The sequence below is a fragment of the Sceloporus occidentalis genome, unplaced genomic scaffold (genome assembly GCF_023333645.1).
Source record: "Sceloporus occidentalis isolate IW3139 unplaced genomic scaffold, rSceOcc1.0.p SCAF_9, whole genome shotgun sequence".
In the NCBI taxonomy this organism is placed as follows: Eukaryota; Metazoa; Chordata; class Lepidosauria; order Squamata; family Phrynosomatidae; genus Sceloporus; species Sceloporus occidentalis.
In genome coordinates, this window is record NW_028316989.1 from 24,403,765 (window position 1) to 24,424,023 (window position 20,259).

Sequence of the window (20,259 nt, forward strand, 5' to 3'; positions counted from 1 at the left end):
TTACACAAGAGAAGTGTTGAAAAACCACCATCCTTCTTGGGAGTTATCTTCTGAATAAATCTAGAATCACAGCAACTTTTTCATATGACTGTATAATTTTATATCCCCATAAAAGGTGAATGATGAGAAAAGATGAATCTGAGATCAGAGGAGGGAGGAGTGTTATATTCATTATTTACACATGGCAGTTCTTTTCAGTGAAGCCTTTATCAGAAAAAGTAAAGAAAAACACTATTTATCATGGCAAATTGGATTACCAAAGTGTTCCATGCATAAATCATCTGTCTTTTCACCTGGATTGTTCGGGCAATGTGCGCTCCTTTAAGTGATTGGTACACAAGGCGTGGATGGAAAATCTTGCCAGGAGGCCCCTAATTGATACCTCAGTGCAGTTAAAATGGTGAGATTTGAAGCAAAGCCTAGCCCTCAGGTCCTGCAATTAGATGCCAGGCAAAGAAATCTACCAGCCTGAACATGGAGGGGAGGCTAATCCCTGGCTCTGAGCTACAAGGGCCCACACTGACTTCTAAACATCTTTCTTCTAAAAAGGTAGTGCTAGAATGTGTTCTTCAGAAGTCATCCCAAAGCAGCTACAAACGCTACTACAGCGCCAATTAAGCAATCTTCCATCTGCATGCATTCTCAGGCATGCTCTCCATTCCTGCTAGAGATCTTGAGAAACTCTTATCTGCTGTTTTAAATCACCTGAAGGACTCTCTGCACACATATGGATCTGCCCAATACTTTAAATCTTCCTCAAAGACCCTGTTCAGAATATCCCTGCCTTGGGATTTTGAAAAGGGCTTTTTCAATGTTGGTAGCACATTGCTGGAACTTCCCATCTAGGAAAAAACCCTTGGTATCCTACTGAGTATTAGGTGACAGAACAAGAATAGTTTAATCTCTCAGATCCTCTGGCAACACAAAAGCCAGTAGTTCTCAATCAGTAGCACATACTCAGTTTGAAAAGTCATATCCTTTGCCTTCTAGGGATCTAACAAACATCTCTGTAGTAAATATCCCCATATTTAACAATCACATCACATGCTATTTTGTGTTTTATCCATGTAAGATTGCATGCCTCAATCATGCATAGGGAGTCTAATACAATATTCTTTATATTGGAGAAACTTGCTTGCTATACAGGCCAGAGACAGATCTTTAATTGTGTCCCATGAGTTTAAAACAATTCAATGCAGAAACAATTTTATAAATGGCTAAAGTAAAAAAAAAAATGCTATAACTCCATATCCTGAACCAGTGTTCAGAATAGTGCGGAAACAGTTTTGCCCAAAGTCTGAAAAATTTCATCAGGAGGGCTTTAAACTGAGTTATGTGGGGAAGGAGACAGTATTCGGAAGGGCTGCGGAGATCAAGCTGTTATTTGAACTTAAACATACAATTGTGTTCTGAATGTGCCTTACATTCTCAGATTTCATTCTTCTAAGCTGAGTCTGTCAATGCCAATCAGGCAGCTTAAGCCCAAAGCCTCAGTTAACTCAGCTAATGAAATCTGCAGAGACAGCAGCATGAACATATAAATCCCAATAAGACACCAAAAAGAAACTCACTAGCACCTTCCAGGGTCATATTCTGACTACTACTGACCTCTCTATTTGGAAGCTAAGGGGTGATAGTAGAGGTATGTGAATCTCTACAGATCCTAGGATTCTTTACTGTTGGATCACGCGTCAAAGTTCGTTTTTTCGCTTCCCCTAATGACCATGGCTGACAGAGAGCAGGTGAAGGGAAAGCCACAGGAATACATGATAGTTATCTAAGGTGTGGTTTGTTTTCTTTTTGCATTTCAGTTTCTCTGTCTTTTAAATCACAGAATGGTTTAACCTAACAGCTTAAATCTTTCCTGCCAGTCCAATCTACAGATTTTGACTGGTTGTATTTCCAGATCTGAGAAGTTACTGACAAAGATGATCTCCTTCAATACCCAAATCTCTTAGTGAAAGAGCAATATGAGGACAAGCATCCTGCAGTTCGTGGGTTGAACCAAGGAGCAGCACAGAGGAAACAGAGGGGACAAAAATGTGGGTGAAATGGAAAGCAGGAAGTGTCTTGACAGTAAGATACATCAGAATAATAGAAGAGATCCCCTCAGGGACCGGTGGAGAGAGGTGGAGAAGGAGAAGAGGGTTGAGCAGGCGAAGGTAGAAGGGGTCAGACCAGGGGACCCAGAGGAGAAGAGGAGGAAAGAGATTGAGGAAGCAACACAGCTGGAGACCAGGTGGGAGGCGGCAAGTGCGGCCCCTGAATTAGGGGCGGGGCAAGCGATAGTTCACCACTGGAGATCTGAATCCCTGTTGTACCCAAGTGAAAGTTGGGGATTTGAGTTTTTTATTTTCCTGAGTCTTGGCAGGATTGTTCCAATTACCAGAGCAGCTGTCTATATAAGGGCCTTAGTGAGCAGTATAAGATCATTGTTGCTTCTGAGTTGAGCGCAGACACATTGTGTTTATTAGATATATTACATTTTAAATCAGGGGTAGGCAATCTTTTTGAGCCGGGGGCCGGGTTGCTGTCCCTCAGACAACTGGGGGGCCGAAGCCAAAAAATAAATAATTATTTTTTTTAAAAAAAATTTAAATAAATAAATAAACCGGGACAAATGTAGGACAACATTTTCAAATGGTGGACACTTTTTTAAAAAAATTGGAGGACACGCAAAAAAATTTGCTGATTTTTCAAAAAAATGTTAATATACATGCATGTTTCTAAGGCATCTATAGACAATTGCCCCCCTTGCTCCTGTGCGCGAGAGGCCAAAGGCCCCGGCGGCAATCGGCGGCAGGACCAGGCTGGGGCTGGTCCCAAGGCCTTGCCAGACCGCATCTGGCCCACGGGCCACAGGTTGCCTACCCCTGTTTTAAATAATTGCAGGCCACTGAAGAAGACAACAGTTGTCGAAACGCGTCTGGCCTCTAGTGTTTTATATCATTTTATGTTTTTATTTATTTTACATTTATATAATTCTTAGTGAGGTATTGTTACCCTTTTAGACACCTTTACTGGCTTTTTTGTTCCAGGGTCTGAATTTTCTGACCTTGAGTTTGGACATTTTATTCGTTCTTTACTACTGCTCATTTTTCAGTGGGTATTTATACCCTTTTAGAAATTTTACTGGCTTTTCTATTTGAGGGTGTAATTTATCCCTTATTTCTTCACAGTTGTGGGTTTTGGTAATTGGAGGTGGGTTACATTTTATTAGGAAATATTTTACATACATAAATATTTTCTTTGGTAGAACCCTTCAGTTTGGTTTTGTACTCTCTGTGCTAGACAGTCATGCTTATTCAAATGATTGGCCCTGCTGACTGAGAGATTCTTGGATCAGCACTCCAAAAAAGTAACTATTCCAAATCCTGGTTTTGATGCATGTTTAAAGCAACCTGCAATTCAAATCACTTATTTATCTGAATATAGGTTCAGGTGAAATTCAAGTATAGACTGAATCATTTCAGACATATGGCTCAACATTACTCTCGCCTTCCGCACAATCATCCCCACACACTCAGGGAGAAATTTGCTACAACCAATAAAAACTAAATTGTCTACAACCGCCCAGAGGACCTTCTCAGCTATCGCTCCCAGATTATGGAACGGCCACCCAGATGAGATCCATCACGTAACCACCTTAAATAGCTTGTAAAAAGCAGAATGTGGTATTTGTTGCTGTGCTGTCAGAAGCAATCTCTTCCGGCAGGCCTTTCCTCAATAGACGCTCAGCCATTGAAGAGAAAAAAGTAATATATTGATCTTGTTTGCTGTTTGCTTGCTTATTGTTCTTTGTTTATTTATTACTGTTTTAAATTGTTACTTATTTTAATATATTTTATACTGCAAATTGTTTAATTCTATTTTAATGGGAGGGAGGGTTGGGGCATATACTTTTAATGTTGTAAGCTGCCCCGGTTGCCTGAGTGCCGAGGGGTGGGATATAAATACGTTTTATTACTTATTATTTATTATCACTATAGGTAGAAAACTAGCTCATGAGAGAGAGAACTGTTCTCTCTGAGGCTTTTATCGGCCATTCCAGCTTTCTTTGTTTTATTTCCTTTGAGGGTCCCTCTCTTTGCTGGTGAGAAAATCTAGCCATTCTGGGAGTGTGACACAAGCTCACAATGCACAAAGCAAGAGGGAGCTGGTGTAGTCCTCCAGATCTTGCTGGACTGCACTTGCTAGCATTCCTTGCTAGGAGTTGTAGTCCAACAGAATAGCAAGCTACACAATTCCCATCCCTGCCATATAGAAAATAACATTTGGCTCTGTGGCAACAGGAAAAGCCAACTAAATATCAGAGCAATGCTTCTTTCTCAAAGTGGGAAGATAGTCTTCATGTGTTTCACAGATGACACAACTAAAACATAAAGCTGCGGGAGGCAGGAGGGCCATATTTAATCAGAAAAAGTTATTTTGACTCAGCCTTATTCTGAATAAACTAGATTAAGCATACAGCATTTGTCTGACTTGTCTCATTTGAACATTTGTCTTATTTTGTAAGCCCTGGTATTTTCCCACTGCAAAATGACCAATGGACAGGATTGCGAAGGTGTGATTAAATGCTATTTAGCAGAACATATGGGTGCAACTGACAAGCCTCACCCTGATACAGGTGTGAGAAGATCCTTTATGAAAGGCCTTGAAGACAGATAATCTCACCAAGTGGAGCATAGCATCAACTGGCAGAAAGAACTTAGTCTGACAAGATTGTCAAGATGTGTACATTAAATTAAGCCATACAGAGTTCAAGGGAATGAGCCTGCCTTCATGTCACACAAAACTTGTAACTTTCCAAGTCTCAGACTCTTATAGAGTTTGGCTCCAAAACAACATAGGAAGGTTTCCAAAATTCATTTTCATGAAGATATGAAAGTAATAAGCAAGATTTTCCCCTCAGGAAAAGAAAGGAAAAAGAGGGATATTTGTTTAATAAATAGGTAAATAGACACAGTATTGAAAACAGCTAATTTCCCCCGAGTTACATAAAGGACCTGAATGAATGGCAGCCGAAGTGGGAATCTGTGGCCCTTCAAATGCGACTGGACCCAAATCCCCTCGCCTCCTGCCTACATGGCTAGTGGCAAAAGATGATGGAAGATGTCATCCAATAATATCTGGGAGGCCACTGAATAAAATATTTTTTACAAACATGGATTTTGAAGCAGTTAAACTTTACACTGTTAATTTATTCCCTCCATCATGCAGTGAAATACTTTAGGATGTTGCAATAAAGTGTGCGTCATGAGTCCTATTGCGCAACCTAAGTCCAGTTGTAGAGTTAGTTAGGGCACTGTGCACCCAAGGGAGCATGTGAGCTGTTCACTGTATGAGTCAAATTACTGTAAAGCAAGACATTTTCTTCTGTACTTTGTAACACATCTCCTACCATCATCATGCCATTCTATTTATTTCTTTATAATTTTATGAAGCTATTTTGCCAATAATTAACAAACCAAATTTTAATGAGTGATGGCAAAATATCATATTCCTGATATGGCTTGTTGGCTGTATCAATGTGATGTTCTGCAGAATCTAAGTTCATTCTAAATTGCACAATTGGGGTCCATTACTTACAAATGTTCTTTTTTTACAATGGCATCCTAACTTCACCAGTCATAGAAACACAGAGTGGGAAGAAGTCGCAAGGAACATCCAGACCAACCCTCTTCTGCCATGCAGGAATACACAAGCAAAGCACCCCTGACAGATGGCCATCCAGCCTCTGTTTAAAAATCTCCAAAGGAGGAGACTCCACTACTCTCCGAGGAAGAAGTGTGTTCCACCGTCGAACAGCTCTTACTGTCAGGCAATTCCTCCCAATGTTTAGGAAAAATCTCATTTCCTGGAGCTTGAATTCATTGCTCTGTGTCATATTCTCTGGAGCAGCAAAGAACAAGCTTGCTGCTTCTTCCATGTTGCACACCTTCAAATAGTTGAATATGGCTATCATGTTACCCTTTAATCTTCTCTCCTCCAGGCTAAACATACTCATCCCCCTAAGCTGCTTCTCATAGGGCATGGTTCCCAGACCTTTCCCCATTTTAGTCACCCTCCTTTGGACATGATCCAGTTTCTTAACGTCCTTTTTGAATTGTGGGGCCCAGAACTGAACACAGTATTATTCCAGGTGAAGTCTGACCAAAGCAGAATACAGTGGCACTGTTACTTCCCTCCATTTAGGCATTATACTGTACTCCCATTGATGAAGCCTAGAGTTGCATTGGCTGCCTTAGCTGCTGAATCACATTGTTGACTTATTCACATGTTCTGATCTCAAATTAGGTGCCCCCCCCCCCATCCTATATCCGTGCATTTCATTTTTACTGCCCCAATTTTTCCTATCCTACATTTCTCCGTGTTGAAATTCATTTTATTAGTTTTTGGCCCGGCTTTCTAATCTACTAAGGTAATTTTGAATTCTGAGCCAGTCATACTAGACTAATCTTATCTCTTTTTTGATAAAATACCCATCTTAGGAGATGAAAGAAATGCTGTAGACATAACATTTTTGATTTCAATAAGGCCTTTGACAAGGTTCTCCATAATATTCTTGCAAAGAAGCTACTAAAAGCTAGCCTAGACAGTGCTACTGTTAGGTGGATTTGTAATTAGCTGACTGACTAAACCTAAAGGCTGCTCAACAAAGGTTTCTCTTCACATTCTGGAGTGAGGTGACTAGTAAAGTGCCACTGGGATCTGCACTGGGCCCTGTGCTGTTCAACATCTTTATCAGTGATTATGATTAAGGAATAGAAACCATGCTGATTAAATTTGCAGATACTGCCAAACTGGGAAGGGTTGTGAATTTCCCAGAGAACAGGATTAAAATTCAAAATGACCTTTATTAGGGCTGGACTAAAGCTAACAAGATGAATTTCAACAAGGAGAAATGTAAGGTCCTACAACTAGCAGAAAAAATGAAATACAGATGGGATGGGATGGTATACACCTGGCTAAACAACAGTTCATGTGAAAGGGATCTAGGAGTCTTAGTAAATTACAAGCTGTATATGAGTCAGCAGTGTGATGCGGCAGCCGAGAAAGCCAACATGATTGTTGGTTGCATCAACAGGAGTATAGTGTCTAGATCAGCGGTTCTCAACCTGTGAGTCGCGACTCCTTTGGGGGTTGACCAATCCTTTCACAAAAATTAATGAAGAAACATGGGTTAATTTTATAGTTGGGGTCACCATAAAATGACGAACTGTATTAAAAGGTTGCGGCATTGGAAAGGTTGAGAACCAATGGTCTAGATCAAGGGAAGTGATAGTACCACTGTATTCTGCTTTGGCCAGGGTTCATTTGGAATACAGTCGGCCCTCCTTATAGGCGGACTTGCCTTCCGTGGCTTTGAGTTTACGTGGAAGGCAAGCCCCAGCAGAAATAAAGGGGTGCATACTTGCACGGCACGCCCCATGTGCCACCGCGAGCATGCACCCCATTATTTTCTATGGGGCTTGAGCATCCCATATGCGTGGAGGGGTCGGTCCAGAATGGACTGTACTGTGTCCAGTTCTGTGCATCTCAATTCAAGAAGGATGTTGACAAGCTGGAATGTGTTCAGAGGAGGGAAACCAAAAGGTGAAGGGTCTGGACCCCATGCCCTATGGGAAGCAGCTTAGGGAGCTGGGAATGTTTAGCCTGATGAAAAGAAGGTTAAGAGATTCCACTTAAATTGCAAGCGGAACTTTTCAGAGCTGTGGCATATGCTACCTCGGGCGCCTGCAAAATCCAAGAATGTTTTGACAGACCAATGTACTGCAAGTAGATGTTGCACTGGACAATACAAATGGTTATGGATGTGGACAGCAGTCCATAAATTCTGCAGAGTGCTGTGTTCCTCAACAAATGCAGCTTATACATTAAAAACTCTTGGTAAATCATGGGAGGAGTCCTGGGAGATGGCACTCAACACACAGGATTCTAATGAGCTTTCAGGATGAATGTCCTGTGGCACCATCAACAGTGCATATTACCACATAAGGGAAATGTTTCTTTTCATTTGAACTAGCTGCCACATCAATACATGACTTCAGATGAAGAGTTTTGTGTAATCATGCAAACAGAGCTTCACAAATACTATTTTCCGTGACACTGAGTCATAACTTGAGTGCCAGAAAACATAACCAGAAACCCTTTCATAGAATGCATTCTTTTAATTAAGAAATTCAAAATTACACAGGTGGTATCAATCAACTGCAACCTGTTTTTATAGATCATGAACTTCACCTGATTTTTTTTTATGCATTTGATTTCTTTTTTCATTTTCTTTTTTAATGCTTGTTTTTAAAGCATCTTAATGCTTTTTAAATTTCCTTTGGAAAGAGATATCCTTCTGAAGATAAAAGAGGCCCAATACACATGGGTCAAAAGCACTGTGCTCCCAACGATATTAGGGTTCCAGAACGTGTGGCAACTGCATGCTCCGGAACCTTACGACGTGCAGGCAGTGACCTAATGGTGACCTCCCATCTACACGGGGGCCACCATCTTGGTGTAAGCGACATGCAGCATCCACATGTCGCTGCGCATCACTTAGATCATGAGTGCGCCATGGTGCACTCATGATGTAACCCGGGTGCTGCAAAAAAGCAGAAAATTGCCTTGTGCCCTCACCAGAAGGAGCATGGTCTCTGCCACCCACTTCTAAACTGAGGCTGGAGGGCCATCTGTTGGATATGCTTGATTGAGAGTTCCTGCATGGCAGAATTGGGCTGGACTGGATCAGGGCCCTTGGGATCTCTTCCAATTCTAAGTTTCTAGGATTTCTGAGAGAGCATGCCTCTTAAGTGTATTGGTGCTGAGGCCCTTGTTCAGGCATTTCTGTAGAAAGACCAGAATTGATCCCACTGACACAGATCCCACAGACTCTGACTACATCTACTCCAGGTGGATTCATAAAGGCATTTTGTGGATGGTTAGCTGTAACTTCATCTTGAAAAGGATGCTGAAGATAGAGCAGAGACATCCAGAGAATGGCATCAACAGGTGGTTACTAGAACGATGGCTGGGTTGGTGCCAATTTGGAGCATCTCTAACAATATTACAAGCCAGTGTGGTGTAGTTGTTTGAGTGTCTGTCTAGGATTTTGACACACCAGGTTTTGAATCCCTGCTCAGCCATGGAAACACACTGAGTAACCTAGGGCAACTCACAACCTTTTGGCATCAGAGGAAGGCAACAGTAAATCCTCTCTGAACAAATCTTGCTAACAAAGCCCTGTGAAAAGTTTGTATGCTGGAAAAAACCTGAAGACACACAACAACAAAAACACCAACATGATTTTCCAAAGTGGGGATCATCAACTCTAGCCAATAAAATGATACCTGCTTTGTCTAGAAGGATTATCCTGATAAGATCTCAGAAGAAAGAGAGGGCGTAGAGGAGGCCAAAGGACAGAATGAAGCTTAACAGATCTGAACACGGGAGCCATATTCAAATGCAAAATTTCAGACTTTGGAAATATCACTTTTATGAATGACAGCTCCCAGACTCCCCCAAAGCCATAATGTCTGGGTGGACCTTGGCAGCAATGGTGCAAAAAGGTAACCTTTCCAAGATCTGAAAAAGTGCACTGAACCATTTTTCTGGAACTCAATATTATATCCTGGGAAAGTGTGCAGCTTCTTACCTCAAGAGCACTGGGATTTTCTTCTGTGTCTTCCATGCTTTCAAACGTTTCCCTCGGATTCTAAATTATATCAGCAGAATGTCAAGGTGGCCGTTCCTGTTTGATTAATTAGGCTTTTTTAATTAAAAAAATACCCAGAAGAGTTACCCACCACCATCATCTAATTTTCAAGCCAGAATCAGAACTTCTTAGATTAAAATGTTATTTGAATTGTGTAGCCATTCTCCAAAGTTAGAAAAGCTAAGATCAAGACATCAAATTTAACATTTTACATTTTAAGTGATGGACACACTTTGAGACAATGATAACTAACTAGATTGTGAGTACCAAGTGCATTTAGATTGGGGACTACAATGAGGGAAATACCCAATCTCCTAAAGCCAAGCTGCCAGTATAGTTTGGGACCCATACCTGCTGTTTCATTTGAAAAAACGATATTCAGACAATTGCTAATGCAGTAGTGGAGATATGCTAGGTAGGAGAAATACACTAGAAACCAAAACCAATTGACTCCTCACTGCCTAATTCTGCTTCTAGTGTGCTCTAGCCTACTATTACCACAAAGTTTCTTTCACTACTTTTTTGTGAGAGGAACAATCAGAATGCAGAGGTGTCAAACTGAGAGAGTATGTTGTAGCCCTCCATATTCTGTAGTTTCCTACTCTGGGAAAACCAAAGAGTGAGTCAGGTTACAGCGGCAAAACAAGCCTACTTTAAGTCCCAGGACAAATGTGTGATAACAGGCCATCAAGGGGGATTGGAGAATCATTAATGACCACACATGTCCCACAAAGGCCACATATGGCCCACAGTCTATATATGCTATAGTGGAATTTTCTTTTGATATGAAGAATTATAGACATGTTTATATCATATCATTAAAGTTAAGGCTTGGTTCTATGCTGTGTCCCCTTAATAATTGGTAATAATCAGATTGTCACCCTCTCAACGCATAGTATTACATTCCTGTCCATCCCAACTATATACATGTCCTCTATAGATTCATCTGGTCCGCATTCTGGTGATCAACTACTATATCATCCTTAAGGTCTTAATTGCATACACTATGAGAAAAGGGTTTTTTTCCTGCCCATATTTGTACTTTAAATCTTATAAAAATACATTATTTAAAAATGAACCATTTTTAAGCTCCCATTTCTCACAAAGGAAAGAATCGTGGCCATGATCATTTGGCAATTCAAAGGCCAAGGAGGGGACTCCAAAGGATTTTTTTCTAATCCTCAAGGCCAACACAATCTAAACAGTTTGTGTTAAATTAGTATTTTCCTCTATAAGAGGGGAAGGAAGGTGATCTGGGTCTGTATCTACTTAACAATTTTTCTTGGATTTTAGAAGTCATACAATATTGCAACTAAGCATAGTAAATATTTATTTTAAGGAAAAGAAAATCTGTCCTCATTTTGAGGCACTGTTTTCATGAGACACTTCTTTGACACTCGATCCAATACAGGGAGAGGCAGGATGTAAATTATTATTATTATTATTATTATTATTATTATTATTATTCACTCTGCCTCAGTATATACAATCTGTAAGTGTGAAACTTTAGTAGCTTTGATGCAAGAAAGTTTAATTATGTGAGATACAGATTTTTTTTCTAAGTACCAAAGTGAAGCAGCAATTTCCAATTTATTAATTACAGTCTTGCAAGAAGGGGTGTCTCAGGCAAGAGGCACACCGTCTGAGGTTTTGCACAGTATTTATAAGACATTTTCTGTTACAATATTTCTATCTCATTTTTTTATGGGCCAGATATAGACATGTGATCAATTTTAAGACCACCTTTTCATGTATGTAAAACTCCACCCATAACATATCTCATCATACATCTCATGACCATTTAAATTAGTCATTATAGATTCATAGGGGTGTTTTAATATTCATCATCCCCCATTACGTATGCGCAAAAGGGGATATCTCTTGACTTTTAGTAACCCCACCAAAAAAATAGTGTTCTTGACATTTAATGAGGATGGAGCTCTCTTATCAGTTGGCTCCAAAAACTGTTTTGCCTCCTCCTTTGCAAAGTTGTCCTTGACTTCCAGGTGCAGTCTTACTTATTTATTTATTTAAACAGAACACTTAGCCATTTTGATAATCTTAACAGAGACAAAAAATACTATTTAAAATAACCAAGTCCAGCATATTTTATAAGTGTATCTTATTTATTATCAAACATATAACCCCCCTTTATTCTTATAAAACAATATATTTAATATTTAATAAATAACAGTGTTATAAAAAGCTTATCTAAAAACTCTTTCTTTTACTAACTTATATATTTTTATAAAATTCCCTTTCAGTTAAAGGGCCTCAGCTGAGCTTTACTCAATCCTATTAGAATAGATATATTGATTATAATAATATACGTGTATATATGTAGTTTCATATTATCTATATATGTAATTTAATTATAGCATACGTTTATATAGTCTAACACGATTTCTATTCTATTCATGTGTTTCTAACTCTTATTAAATCTTATGTGGTTGATTCAAATCCATTTCTCTCAAATTACAAAGTGTGAATAGGCGTGGGTCAAATCATGAACACCAAAATACACTCATGGACCCCAGGGCAATGATTCCTAAACTTTGCTCCTCCAGATGTTTTGGACTTCACCTGCCAGAAGCCCCAGCCAGCCTGGCCAACAGTCAGGAGTTCTGGGAACTGAAGTCCAAAATATCTGGAGGACCAAAATTTGGATATCACTGATGTAGAGCCTAAAGAGACCCTTCCCATTGGCTACCCAGTACTTAAAGTTCATCATTTCTAAGACAAGTGATTGCTAGCAAGTTTCCCTCCTTGGAAGTCCTTACCTTTACCACTGTTTTCTGATTTCCAAAACTCCTGCCTAGGCTGAGCTTCACACAAATTCACCATCACTGCCTGAACTTGGCACCTTCAAAAAAACAAACCCCACAACTCCAGTCAGCCATTTTCAAGCAACAGTAAAGGTTCTGCTTTACTCAAACCTTCCTCGCCACAGGAGATCTATCTCTCAGCAGTTGCCTTGTTTACAGCTATGCTCTTTGCCCAGGGAGGCATCGACTGGGGAAAACTCCATAGCCGAGGGACTCCATGCTCATGGCAGCACTGCCAAGGCTTGCTTCCAATATTTCTGCAGCTGATGCATTTGCAGCAAGCAGCATTATGTTAAACACTGGTGATATCTGAGCAATAATCTGGCAACAGAGCAAATTAAGGACTGAAACCTTTTACTGGTTATCCAGAGTAGTTAAACAGTGGAAGGTCAACATTTCATACAGTCAAGAGTTGCAACTCACAGGAAATTTTCTGCATCCCATCACTTTGCTCCAATCCGATCATCTAGTTCTTCTAAATCATAAGCAAGGTTAGCAAAGTGTCATCTTTTCAGGATGTACATGTTCTAAATATTTGCATTCCAGTTTTTTAAAAAAAGGAAAACACCTTGGGTAAAGCAACACACTAAATTCCTGTGTTATTTTAAGCAATAAAGGGTATGTATGGTTCTTTTTTTTGTGTGTGTGCACATTCTGCATTTCTTTATTTATTGGATTAATATCCCACCTTTCTCCCAAAACGAGATTCACTTAGAGATCAGGCTGGTTCCCAGATTCCGCTGATATCATTTTTCAAACCAACCCGAGGAAAGGAATGGGAGAAAGATGCTTCCAGCCAAAAACTCTCCTGGTTTGGCTTCCTTAAACACTTTGCTGTAGTCTTTTTGTTTTCTGAAAAGTTGGGAAGGTTCTCTCTGGCATCTCTCCATTCCTCCTGAGCTTTGAGACCCCTTTTTATCCAAAATAACATGCTGCCACCACCCAAAGATTAACCAGTTACACCTGAGCAATGCATTGAGATGTTGCTGGGACTTTAACTGGTCCTTTGCCAATGAGGAACTAGCTGAGCTAATGCCCCTAAAAAGAGTGAAAAGGAGTTAAAAGAGGCAGAGTACTTAAGGAAAGGTTTTATTCTAACAAAAGGAACATTAGATAAAAAGATCACTACATGGAGAACAAACTGTGTTGGTTCTCCTCTATGTCCTCTATGTCCTCCTCTATGTGCAGCGACCAAAAGCAAACAAAAACTAGGCCCAAACAGAGGAGCCAACATTCAGCACTGTCTGAGCTGCTTGACATCAACAGTAGCTCACAGCAAAATGCAGAAGCACAACCCAGTATGTAGTATTTGGCAATAAAGCAATGACCAACCTGAAATAAGGCACAGACACAGTTTACTTCTTCCAAAGTCCTTGGAGGTTTTTATCTTCCTGTTGCAAAATATTTACAAAGTATTTACAACAGAAGTTCTGACTTCTGTCAACATACACTGTCTGCTACAATGCACTTCTCCAACAAACACACTACACAAACTCTTCTCTTCAACCCACACTTGTCCTGGGTTCTAGAGCCTTTATATACAGTAGTGATACCATTAGTGTTTCTTAACATTTACAGCCATAGAAATTATTTTACCGCTTCTTAAAGAGACATTTTACCCAATAAATTGGTCCTCCAGGCACAAATTTAAAGTATAAGTTACAAATTAAATTCATGTCTGCCAAATGTTAATAGAAATCCAAAGGTGATGCCCCTGCCTAGTAATGAGACAGGCCCATAGATATAGGATGGGGGATACACACCTGGCTTAAGGAGACATTTACATGTGAAAGGGATCTTGGAATCCAAGTATACCACAAACTGAACATGAGTCAACAGTGCGATGGGGCAGCTAACAAGGCCAATGCGATTTTAGGATGCATCAACAGACGTCTAGTGTCTAGATCAAGAGAAGTAATAGTGCCACTCTATTCTGCTTTGGTCAGGACCCACCTGGAATATTGTGTCCAGTTCTGGGCAAAACAGTTCAAAAAGGACATTGAGAAACTGGAGCCATGTGTCCAAAGGAGGGCAACTAAAATGGTGAAGGGTCTGGAAACCATGAAGCCCTATGAGGAACAACTAAGGGAACTGGGGTTGTTTAGCCTGGAGAACAGAAAGTTAAGAGTTGATATGATAGCCCTGTTTAAATATTTCAAGGGGTGCCATAGAATCATAGAGTTGGAAGAGACCACAAGGGCCATCCAGTCCAACCCCTTTCTGCCATGCAGGAAATTCAAATCGAAGCATCCCCAACAGATGGCCATCCAGCTTCTGTTTAAAAACCTCTAAGGAAGGAGACTCCACTACACTCCGAGGGAGTTTGTTCCACTGTTGGACAGCCCTTACTGTCAGGACGTTCCTCCTAATGTTGAGCTGGAATCTCTTTTCCTGGAGCTTGCATCCACTGTTCTGGGTCCTGTTCTCTGGAGCAGCAGAAAACAAGCTTGCTCCTGCCTCAGTATGACATAATGACACTATGAGATAAAGACTCAACAAATGCAAATGAGAAATCTCCCAGGGTCAGGGGTTTCCCAGCAGACAATGAGCACTAATCAAGCAGATATTAATCCTCTTGTGCAGACCCTCACACCCTGAGGACTGCCTGAGGACAGCAACCAACAATACACATGCAAATCACTTCTGCCCTTCCAGATCACACAATATATATAGCCAAGTCTTTTCCAGGCAAACTTTCTCTGAAGATGCCAGCCACAGATGCTGGCAAAACATCAGGAAGAAACTCTGCTAGAACATGGCCACATAGCCCAAAAACCCACAAAAAAACTATTACTTCCCTTGATCTAGATTCTAGACACTATACTTTTATTGAGCCACACTGAGGATGGAGCTAACTTGTTTTCTGCTGCCCAGAGGATAGGACCTGGACCAATGCAAGCTCCAGGAAAAGAGATTCCAGCTCAACATTAGGAGGAACTTCTTGACAGTAAGGGCTGTTTGACAGTGGAACACCTTCCTTGGAGATTATAGTGGAGTCTCCTTCCTCCTTCCCAATGGAGCAATGGATGCAAGCTCCAGGGAAAGAGATTCCAGCTCAACATTCAGAGGAACCTCCTGAGAGTAAGGGCTGTTTGACAGTGGAACACACTCCTTCCTCTGAGATTGTGGTGGAGTCTCCCTCCTTAGAGATCTTTAAGCAGAGGCTGGATGGCCATCTGTCAATGGGGAGGCTTTGCTTGAGAGTTCCTGCACAGCAGAATGGAGTTGGACTGAATCAGGGCCCTTCTTGGGGTCTCTTCCAACTCTATGATTCTATGATTCTACTCTCCCTCAGTTCTTCTTTCCCACTTCAACTCAGCATCTCTCTCAATGGCCATCTGTTTGGACAGTTGCCCTCTCACCATCAATGATGTCAATTCTCCTTCCAAAGTCCCAGAAGCCCCTTCCCTACAGTTAACCCTTTTTTATCTGGGGAGGAGGCCCTGATAAATGGAGGAACTACCATTCATCACTAAAGTAAAAGCTAAAATATTAATTTTGGCATAACATAAAATTAAACCAATGAAATGAAAAAATACAGCTCAACAGAGGGGGCTTTTTGTCCTTGACACCCGAGTTGATCTGTGTGTGTTTTTTGTAAAAAAGATCCAAACAATAACTTGTTTAAAATGCCTTTAGCACCCCAAAGTCAACAGCATCCATATGTGAGAACATATTAAAGCAATGAAATCAGGATACATGTTCAGCAAGTGAACCACAGGATGATAATATTGCTTGTTCTGTTTGTTTAAGTATTGGTTATGCGTCCGGGAAGTGATAATTTTGAATTTCTCTTATTGCTGTTAGCCGCCCGGATTCCCCGTGATTGGGCGGGATACAAATAAATCTATATTATTATTATTGTTATTATTATTATTATGTTTCATTCCATCCAACTTGGCTTTCTTTAACAAGGCAAAAGGTGTCCATGGCTGTGGGTTTCCCCCACACATTACTGTATGAACCTTTGTCATTCATTCCAAAGGAATGTAATTTAGGTTGGTAGATAATTTCTTCCAATGATGTAAAAATGTAAAAATGGACCTGCAAAAAGAGGTTAGTGATGAAAGGTGTCCCTAATTTCATGGGTGGCTTTTTAGAACAGGTACTATTTCAAGCTCAGGGAATCAAGAATGAGAGTCGTTGCCAAATAAACAAGAAAGGTGCTCACACAAACCAGAGGATTAAAATCTTCTCATGAGTTAAGCCAAGATTAGTTTTCTGTTTCATTGTGTTTTTAAAAGTGGAATACAGTAAAAGCCAAGCTCAATGCTGGAACTTCTGTTGCTGCCAAGTCAATTTAAAGATGCATTTAAAAAGCTCACTTATACCAACTACTTTTTCACTTTTAGAAACAAACTTGTAGAAAAGAATGTAAAACATTTCATTGATTGATTAGACTCAATGTCCATTTGATCCAAGAGAACTAGACATCAAAGAATAGACAGCCTGTCCCCCAGGGGAATTTGAAACAGTGGGTATAATATATTGATCATTAGTCAACAGGTCTGTAAAGAAATATATACGAAGCCTCCCCCCCCCCCCCCCCCAATTCAATCAAAACTCCTTTGGGAAAATGGACAGGGTTTTAGGAACAACTCAGGAAAAAGGAAGATGTTTCAGAACAAAGCAAATATTGTGGCATCACAAAGGTTCTATTTATCAAGAAAATTTAATCTGGTGAAAGTAGCATTCTCACTGACATAAGTTCAGGAAATCATTGTCTTTATAGCTGATCATTATCTGATCATTCAAGGTCTGAATTCCTGTCTGGGAAACACCTACTACTCTGTGAGTGACACTCTTTGAGGGGTGATATAACCCAGGGACAGAACATATCCTTGGCTTGTAGAGGCTGTATGCCATGAATTTCCAGCAAGCCAGATGCAAAAAAGTATGGCCAGCAAAGATTTTGTTCAGTCAGTGTATACAATCCTAAACTGAATGGAAGAGTAATCTGACACAATGCAAGAAAACAAGAAATCCCATCAACAAATGTCTACAACATATTGGAATACTGGTTAATCTCTGTTAATTTATTCTGCTATCTAGAAATGTGAAATCAAGAGAATATGCCAGTGGTGGCGAACCTATGGCACGTGCCAGAGGTGGCACTCAGAGCCTTCTCTGTGGGCACGCATGCTGTTGCCTCAGCACAGAGTTTGCCAGAGTTCATTACTAGAAAGCCAGAGGGATCTGGCACTTTGCAATAAATAAGTGGGGTTTGGGTTGCAGTTTGGGCACTCGGTCTTCAAAAGGTTCACCATCACTGGAATATGCAATCCAATCAAAATAATAATGTGTATTACATGTATGCAAGTATGTGTAGATATAGTCAAATGTACCTACAGCAAGCATGGGACAGAGTTTGGAAGATTAGTACAAAAAGCCTAATTTGTTATGTTGGTTAAACGGTCTCAAATCTTCTTTTGTTTATATTGTCATTACTGGAAAAGTTGTCTAATCAATTAAACTGAACACCAAATTAATCATTATGTTATTAGTACAGCCTGCCTGTCCCAAGCCCCATTGGCCCTACTAGCAGCGCATGCGTGCTGCTATGCCAGCGTGGCCCCACACGTGCCACCATTAAAGGCCACAGGGCTTGAGGTCCCATGGTTTTTGGCATCCACAGGGTGGTTGTAGTCCAGAACGGAACCACCATGGATATTTGGGTCCAACTGTCAGAGTATAACAGAGTAGCTGATAATTTTAGAAACGTGTTCACAGCCCTCAGCGAAGATAACAGCAGATGGATGTCTTCCAGAAATGATGGAATGCAGGTACCATCGGGAACTCTCCAGCACTCGCTGCCAGGCATCTGCTAATTAACGACCATACAAGCCAAGCTCCCGAAAGTGCTTATCTTTATTTACAAAGTGCAACCAAACAACCAATGCGACTATACAGTACTCACAATCAACTCCTCTCTCAAAACCCACACCAATTACTGGAAGTCCCTGAGTTTATATAGACACCAGACCATGCGGTCCCACAACCCACACAGAAAATTGTCCCCCTGTCTAAACAGACACATGTTTATCTTCGGCTTGCTGCACGCAGGCAGTAGAATGACCTTGTACCTATGAGCAAAAGCTGTAGCTTATTAGCTTCCTCCTCCGTGTGCTGAATGCTTATGGTCACGACACATCTAAACATTTCTGTGTTAGCTGGCTTTTAACCCTTAACACCAACTGTATTGGATGACATGCTACAAGAAGATGACATATATTACTGTGACTGACACCATTTTCCTTTAATGGTACTTTACCAATTTAATCTGACTCTACCATAAATTGCCCTGTCATCCTCAATCTTGACAGTTTTCACATTCCTTGGACTACAAACCCCATAATTCAATTACTGTCTGAGGATGGTAGAATTATCTAATTCTAAAACATTTGGAGTCTGAATTCTATTTTGGGAATGGCTATCTGTTAGTGAACAATTATGTCCAAGGAAACCATATGACAGACTTGCCTTAGCATTGCCATAAATAAGAAATGAGTTAAAGGTACACAACAAAAACAGGAAGAGTCAGTTATATGGTATCACTAATATGCATCTCCTTTTTTATTTTTCCACTTATCGCCCCGGTAATACAGTAGACCCTTGTTATCCGCTGGGGTTTGGTTCCAAGACCCACCGTGGATAACAAAATCCATGGATATTCAAGCCCCATTAAATACAATGGAAAAGGGAAGTGGTTTCTCATATAAAAAGGAAAATCAAGGTTTGCTATTTGGAATTTATACTTTTTTCTGAATATTTTCAAGCAGTGGATGATGGAATCCATGGATTAAAAATCCATGGATAAGGAGAGCCAACTGTACATAGATGATCAAACAATGTGTGTACTATTTATCTGCAAATTAATAAAGCATTAAGGTTTAAATATCCTAAAGTTACCAGACCCCGTCTGATCTTGGAAGCTATGTAGGGTCAGCCCTTGTAAGTACTTGGATGGGAGACCACCAACAAATGCCAGGAGCTGTAGGCTATATTTCAGAGAGAGGAACTAACAAAACCACCCCTTAGTATTCCTTGTCTTAGAACACCTTATGGAATCATGGGGTTGCCAGAAGTTGATAGGTGCCTTGAAGGCATGCAGGTGTGTACATGCATGCGTGCACGCACACGCGCACGCACACACACACACACACACACAAACTGGTTAAATCCAATTACAACTTGCAGATAAAACAGACCCACTGAAATGAATGAGACTTGGAAAATCAAGAGTAAGATGTGACACAGTGGTTTAATGTAGGGCTGGTGGCCACCTGGCCCTCCAGATTCTTAATAATCAGTAAATAGTATTTGAAGAAATATTTTTGAATTATTCAAGGAAAAATACTTAGGTTTTGCAGATCTGTACCTATTTTTGTGGAGGCTTTTATAGAAATCCACTGGGTGACCTTAGGCAAATCACATCCTCTCAGACTCAGGGGAAGGCAATGGCAAACCTCCTCTGAACAAATCTTGCCAAGAAAACTCAGTTATAGATTCACCTTAGGGTTGCCATAAGTCAGAAATGACTTGAAGGCAGACGACAACAACAACAACACTGTTTTACTTAACTGGCCCTGATGTGTCTGTAAACGGGGCACAATAACTTTAAGTGCCGTCATCCCTCTCCATGTTTATTCTTCTTATGTTTTAGCCCCAGGCATATAATCCCCAAACTAGGCATTAAATAAGCTACTCCAAAGCTAAGCTCTACTAGAC

The 20,259-nt window shown here is 40.5% G+C and overlaps 1 protein-coding gene across 2 annotated transcripts in view; it reads right to left on the minus strand.

Moving 5' to 3' along the window:
• Positions 1–20,259, minus strand: part of ST3GAL4 (ST3 beta-galactoside alpha-2,3-sialyltransferase 4) — a 221,493-nt gene that overhangs the window by 69,950 nt on the left and 131,284 nt on the right. For both annotated transcript variants that reach the window (XM_089537772.1, XM_089537773.1), the window contains 2 exons: positions 12,487–12,569; positions 9,647–9,742 (listed from right to left, as the gene is read on the minus strand). In XM_089537772.1, coding sequence (XP_089393898.1) covers positions 9,647–9,682 — 36 coding nt within the window. In that variant the 5' untranslated portion in view covers positions 9,683–9,742; positions 12,487–12,569. The remainder of the gene's footprint in view (positions 1–9,646; positions 9,743–12,486; positions 12,570–20,259) is intronic.